Source organism: Chelonoidis abingdonii, chromosome 7 (assembly GCF_003597395.2).
Source record: "Chelonoidis abingdonii isolate Lonesome George chromosome 7, CheloAbing_2.0, whole genome shotgun sequence".
NCBI classification, from domain to species: domain Eukaryota; kingdom Metazoa; phylum Chordata; order Testudines; family Testudinidae; genus Chelonoidis; species Chelonoidis abingdonii.
Window position 1 is genome coordinate 31924688 of NC_133775.1, and position 7090 is coordinate 31931777.

At 37.9% G+C, this 7090-nt stretch overlaps 1 protein-coding gene across 1 annotated transcript in view; it reads right to left on the minus strand.

Moving 5' to 3' along the window:
- Positions 1 to 6373, minus strand: part of LOC142047095 (uncharacterized) — a 190678-nt gene extending 184305 nt beyond the window's left edge. The window contains exon 1 of the mRNA XM_075067779.1: positions 6008 to 6373. Within this exon, the coding sequence (XP_074923880.1) occupies positions 6008 to 6068 (61 nt within the window). The 5' untranslated portion in view covers positions 6069 to 6373. The remainder of the gene's footprint in view (positions 1 to 6007) is intronic.
- Positions 6374 to 7090: the final 717 nt, after the last annotated feature.

Sequence of the window (7090 nt, forward strand, 5' to 3'; positions counted from 1 at the left end):
GTCATATCCCCCCTTAGTCTCCTCTTTTCCAAGCTGAAAAGTCCTAGCCTCTTTAATCTCTTCTTATATGGGACACATTCCAAACCTCTAATCATTTTAGTTGCCCTTCTCTGAGCCTTTTCTAATGCCAGTATATCTTTTTTGAGATGAGGAGACCACATCTGTATGCAGTATTCAAGATGTAGGCGTACCATGGATTTATATAAGGGCAATAAGATATTCTCCATCTTATTCTCTGTCCCTTTTTTAATGACTCATATCATTCTGTTTGCTTTTTTGACAGCAGTTGCACACTTCGTGGATGTCTTCAGAGAATTCCAAGATGACTCCAATATCTTTTTCCTGATTAGTTGTAGCTACGTTAGCTCCCATCATATTGTATGTATAGTTGTGGTTATTTTCCCCAATGTGCATTACTTTACATTTACTCACATTAAATTTCATTTGCCATTTTGTTGCCCAATCACTCAGTTTTGTAAGATCTTTTTGAAGTCTTCACAGTCTGTTTGGTCTTAACATCTTTAGCCAGTTAGTACATCATTGCAAATTTGACCGTCACTTTTACCCTTTCTCCTCCAGGATTTTCATTGATGAATAAGTTGAACGATTGGTCCTAGGAACGTACCCTTGGGAACACCACTATCTACCCCTCTCCATTCCTGAATAATTTACCATTACTTCCTACCCTTTGTCTTGTCTTTTAACCAGTTCTCAAATCCATGAAAAGAACTCTTCCCTTTTCCCATGACAACTTAGATTTATGTAAGACCTTTGGGTGACAGAACCAGTCATGAGACTTCTGGAAAATCTAAAGTGACAGCTATGTCACACTGGATCCCCCTTGTCCACATATTTGTTGACCCCCTTCATAGAACTCTAATAGAATAGTAAGGACAATTTTTTTCCTTACAAGAAATGTTGATTTTTTCCAACAATTTACGTTTTCTATCTGTCTGCATTTTTTCTTTATGTTGTTTCATCATTGCCGGTAACGATTTGACTACCAGTCTGTATCTTCCGGATCACCTCTAAGACTCTTAAATATTAAGCATTAATCTAGCTATCTCAGTATTGGGTACAGAGCTGATAGGACAGGTATATCAAACCATTTTAGTAGTTCCCGCAATTCACATTTGAGTTCTTTCAGAACTCTTGAGTGAATGCCACTTGGTCCCAGTGACTTGTTAGTGTTAAGTTTATCAATTAATTCCAAAACCTCCTCTAGTGACATCTCAATCTGTGACAATTCCTCAGATTTGTCACCTACAAAAGCCGATTCAGGTTCGGGAATCGCCCTAACATCCTCAGCCATGAAGACTCAAGCAAAGAATTAATTTAGTTTCTCCATAATGGCTTTATCGTCTTTAAGTGCTCCTTTTGTATCTCGACTGTTCAGGGGCCCTACTGGTTGCTTAGCAGGCTTCCTGCTTGTGATGTACTTAAAAACATTTTGTTATTACCTTTTGAGTTTTTGGCTAGCTGTTCTTCAAACTCCTTTTTGGCTTTTCTTATTACATTTTTACACTTAATTTGGTAGTGTTTATGTTCCTTTCTATTTACCTCACTAGGATTTGACTTCCACTTAAGCGCTCTGTTTACTTTTGCCATTTCTCTGAGATTGGACAAGGAAAAACAACACCAGTTTCACTTTTGTTTGTAGTCAGTTTCACTTTCAGAAACTCAGTGTTGCAGAGCTTGAAGTTCTAGCAAGAGACTGTTTGTTTAAAAGCAGCTCATTTCAGTGCAACTAAAATCCGCAAACAGTTCGATCTGCTTAAGGTTTTATAAAAGCTTTCATAGCACGCTCACATTTTAGGTCAAATTTTAAGTTTACAGAGTCTCGTTATTGAATAGATTTACACAAGATGAATGTAGCCCATCCTGTTAGCTGAACCATTGGATTAATTTGCAAATTATGAAATTGAATAGTAAGTTACATCAGTATTTTTCCTATTTTTTATAATTGTGTTTATATTTTCCTTACACGCTTTTCCCCCATTACAATGTGAAAAGGATAATGAAGTCTTGTTTGTATATTTAAAAAAAAAGAAAGAAAAAATAAATTATAATGTATTACTTGAATAATTGTCTCAAAGACTTATTTTTCCGATCTCTTTCTAGTAAGTTGCAAAGCACTGCCAATTCCAGAGCACTTTCTATCAAGTCATAGATTGTAAACCCTGAACAAAGAATAATCAGCAAAGTACTGCACTGTATAACCTGTACAATATTCATAAAATATATTAGTGAACAAATAAATATCCCCTGATGGATGAGCCAACTAGCAAATATCCCACATTCTTCCCCACCCCTATTTCCACAGCTGCCATCTAGCACTACTCTCACAAGTACAGCTGCCAAAAGACCTTGGGCCTCATTCTACACTTTCTGTAGCCATTTACACTTGTGCAAAATGAGTGTAATATGCATACAAAATATTACTTTTCAGATCTGGACATATTTTATATACACTTTAGGTATAAATATCCACAGTGGTCAGTTGACTAAGGAACAACTGCTCTTTATGTGATTCTTATTCACTGTGTATCCTTTCCACCCGCTTTGATGAGCTGCATAATATTTCCTAATGACTCTTTTTCTAATATTTATAGCATTCAGAAGCTCCAGGTGGGCACAATTAATTTTCCAGGAATGCTGTAGAGTTTTGGTACATCTCCTAGAGGTAGCTGTCCCTTCTTTGATACCTGTTCCTAAAGTCTTCTATCAGAGTTCCTCAGATTTCCTGATGAAATGCGTACCACACAAATTCTTCTAATCTGCGGTTATCAGAATGTTGTCAATCTCATTTCTCATGGTGTATGTAAGGCAGTTTACTTGGTGCTCATTATTCTTATTGACAATTCCAGATGCCACACAAACTGCTCAAAACAAGCTATCCATTTTAGCCATGATAATTTATCATCGAAAAAGTATTTCAGGAAGATATTGTCAATATCAGCCTCTCTGCTCTAGAAAAGTAACATCTGTTCTTTTACAAGCTCTTTTTATTAGTTTTTCCCCCATGCTTCTTTTCTGCCCTTCCTCCATATGTGAACATGAACCTGCCCATTCTGTTTCATTGAGATCTGGACCCTCTTATTGCTTCCACAGGGGCTGAAATTAAATTGACATCAGGGAATATGATAGCCCTTTAGTTGCCAAGACAAGGAGCCCAGGTAGAAGACAGGAGAATGTGAAAGTATTGGGAATGAGACTGTGGGTGCAGAAAGGAAGGGGATATTTAGGAAGGAGGAGAGAAAACAGAGTCTGGAATGTGGGGAGCAGGAAGCAGATTCAGGGAGGCAGATTGAGAAGATAGAGGGGAAAGTGGCATGGTAGAGAAGGAGAATGTGATGGGGAGCAAGAGGAGAAATGCAAGTGAATGAAAAGCACAAGTGAATACAGGCCAGAGGTAGGCAGACGACTGTGGAGGGAGTATGTGTGAGTGGACAGCTGCCTGTCTTGTGTAGATAGCAAGAAAGATAGCTTGGCAGGTCCCCATACCCATGAGGTAGGAAAGGATACGAGCAGTCCACACCAAATAGCGAACAGCCTTTCTGAGCGTATAATCAGGGTTGAACTTAAGATTCCAAAATGACTGAATGCAAATTGAAGAGAATTAGGCAAAAAAAAATATTGTTTTTCTAATCTCTATTTTTAAACCAATTTCACTATTATTATTTTAGTTCTGGACACATGGAGTCAGCAATATGGCACCACATATTCTGTGTCCACTTCAGCCCGGTGGTACGGGTTACAGAGCACCCTGAAGTTGATTTAATTTGTACACTGCTGACCCTAAGGGTCTTTTCCAGAAACTAGAACTAGCCAAAGCACCTGGGCACTCCAGTCTCTCTCAGTCACACCCTCTTCTTGCCCACATTGCTGGAGTGAACACTGGCTCTACACATCTAGAATTTCCTTTATGACAGGCCAATTCTGGATCTGTTGGCATTACAAACGCTTTGCTGTTTAGACTGTAAATTCTGGGAGCCGAGGCCAAGCTTATATTCTGTCCACACTGCATATTCCTCTATCTGTATAGCACTAAACACAGCACCATTGCTTGGCAAAAAGATAAATAATAATACACGTCTACCCCAATATAACGCTGTCCTTGCATTATATCCAAATTTGTGTTATATCGGGTCACGTTATATTGGGGTAGAGGTATATACCTCTTTTCAGAGGGGTACTTCTGGGAGTTTATTCGTCTCATTTAGCTACTCGGTCTCGCTGCTTGTGCCATCCTCACCAACACAGCATCTGAAATAGCCAACCTACCCAGTTAGGAAGTCCTGACATTTGCCTGATTTAAGGACAAAAGTAACACCATATAATCTCAATGCAGCACTGTTAGCTGTTGTGTGTTAATGGTCACCTGTAGGTTCAATCCCACAGTCCTAACTCCTATTTAAACTTCCATTTGCTTCACTGGCAGTTTGGCCTGAGTTAGGACTGTAGGATCAGGCCTTTGTGGAGAAAATTAACACAATTTCCTAAGCATGTAAGTAGTATCTGCCAACAAGTAAAATGGCATTTAAAAAAAGAAGGGGAAAAAAAGTGCTCTCGGAACAATGGCCAATTGATCCTTGAAGGAGGATAGGTGGGTTTTTTATTCTCATGGTAAACTTTGTTCACTTTTTACTCCATTTGTCTCCCACCTGTAGCATTTCACCTCTATATAAAAGGATAATTTGCAGCTTTCATCCATAATATTTAATTTAGTGCTAACAACTGAGGTATCCAAAACAAAGGTGCGGCCAACTGTTCTGTTCTTTCCTCTCATGTCCCGTCACCACTCTGCCAAGATCGCTCTTGGATGGCAACATAATCCTACTCAATTTTATCTTCATTTTTAAAATTGTGTGTATAATACCAGGTTAGTATTTCCTATTTTGATGGCAATCGGATCCTCAAAGCTGTTATTTTTAGGAGCCAAGCAAAAGTTTTATTAGTATTGATTGGTATCTATTACCTGCCTAACTTGTCTCTGGAGTGCTGACTCATGTCCAGTGACCTCAAACAGCTGTTACAGATAATAATAATTACAGCAATACATACATTGTGGGCTAAACTCCATGTGTGCAACCGCACTAGAGTCAATGGGGTTGAATGAGGTGTAAGTAGCTGCAATACCTGGTCCTATGTCTTTGCTTTTGCCCTTCTTTTTAAGTGCACACACGTTGAATTGGCCTTCGTTGATGTTGTGTGAATTTTTTTTTTTAATTTAAAAATAGTAGTCAAGGCAAATTTTAAAAGATATGGGCCAGGTTTTCAGCTGGTGTAAATCAGCATAGCTCAGTTACACCCATTTAAAACTGCTGAAAATATGAACACTAATCTACCATAGCTACAAATTCTGCTATATTTTTTAACTCTAGAAGATCAAAAAATGGAGCTCTGTTTGTTTGTTTATATATGTTTCCTCCCACCCTTCCTTTCATTTTTTGGATAATGCCACTTCCAACAACCAAGGAATACTCTAAGAAGTCAAGGGCCTAGAACCCCTCATTCTTTCATGGATTCTAACCTTGCGTAATTTCCCATAACAGCCCAAGTTCTCCTTGGAGGCCAAAAACACACACACCCAGGGGGTACCAAAAATGCACAACTTCTTTCTTATACCTTTTATCTTGCAGAATATGGGCTTGTGACACGCTCACAGTACCTTGTATCCAGACATAGCACTGTCTCTTGTGGGACAGACCCAAGACATCAGACATTTGCTAAAGCTATGACCTAATAATAAATTCCTATTCAATACTGAAAAAGCACTTCAGCCAAACACATTTTCATAACCATCCCTTTCTCCAAGATCTTGTTTTTGGTAACAATATTAAAAGAGAAAAACAATAAACTTGAAACAACAGGCACTGAAGTTGAAAAGTTTCATTCTATTTCCTGCCCTTCTCTCCTCCCTGCCCTCCTCCTCCCCTGATATAAATACAAACTATGGTAGATACAGTCAGGTATTCCTTAGCTTAATAATGAAGAACATAGTTACCTGCATGGATAATAGCGGTTGATGCAGGATAGATTTTTAAAGATTCATAACTATTGTCCATTTTCTAGTTCTTTCACTGTTTGAAAAATGTCTTTTGTTAAAGCCTTTTCCCCCCCACATATGTTCCAGCAAAATTGGTCTGACGTTCTTCTCCTTATTGTGTTTTCTTCCAAATTCTACCATAGCAGTCTGGGCACAAGTCCAACATTTATAAATGAAAACTTCTTCATGCAGCACAGCGTCAGCATCACATATCAGCAACTAAAATACTGTCCCTCTGCCCTGAATCCAGACTTTGGAATACACCATGACAACAAGCTGCTTCTTTCAATTTAGCAATACAGCAGAAGTTTGTTTGTGTAGGAAGTAGAAGTATCTCCAACCAATGAGCTTTCACTGTGGGTGTGGCCCCAGGCAGAGAAGAGTCTCAGTTGGAAACAGGAACTGAAAGCATGTTTAGTTAAGCCTGCTTTCCCTCTAATCAATCTAGCTGTCTAAGTAAATGCCTGACCTTGTGGTATAAGGTTCCCTCATAGACTTATGTGGCAGTTTGATAAGATACAGTAGACTAATTTATTGGCTATAAAAAAATGTAAAGGAAGTTTTAGTAGGCTTGATATGGTTTCCTGAAATTTTTTTATAAACATCTGAAAGACATTTCAGTATATCATAAACAAGAGGAAATCCAAAGCACCTGACTTCTAAGAAAATGATGCAACTATAAGTCTGTGCCAAAATTTACAGTAATTTTATTTATTTATTTATTGAAGGGAATGGCTGGAGGAAGAGGCAATAATGAGTGTACTACAAGTACAGAATTTTGTTAAATTGGAGAACTATTACTTCATAAAAATACTGTAATTACTTCAGGCAGAATTTTTTTTAGACATTACACATGAGCAAAACCTCTAAAATAATTTATTTTCCAAAATTAATTGGTTTCCTGGTAAATGTCTTTCTGGAATGAACAACTAATTATAAAAATCCAGACAGAAATAGAAGGCTACAAGTTAGAAAGAGGTAGCAAGTTTCTTTACAACGACTTTAGATAAAAGAAAATGTTACTTAGAACTGCTAGGTATT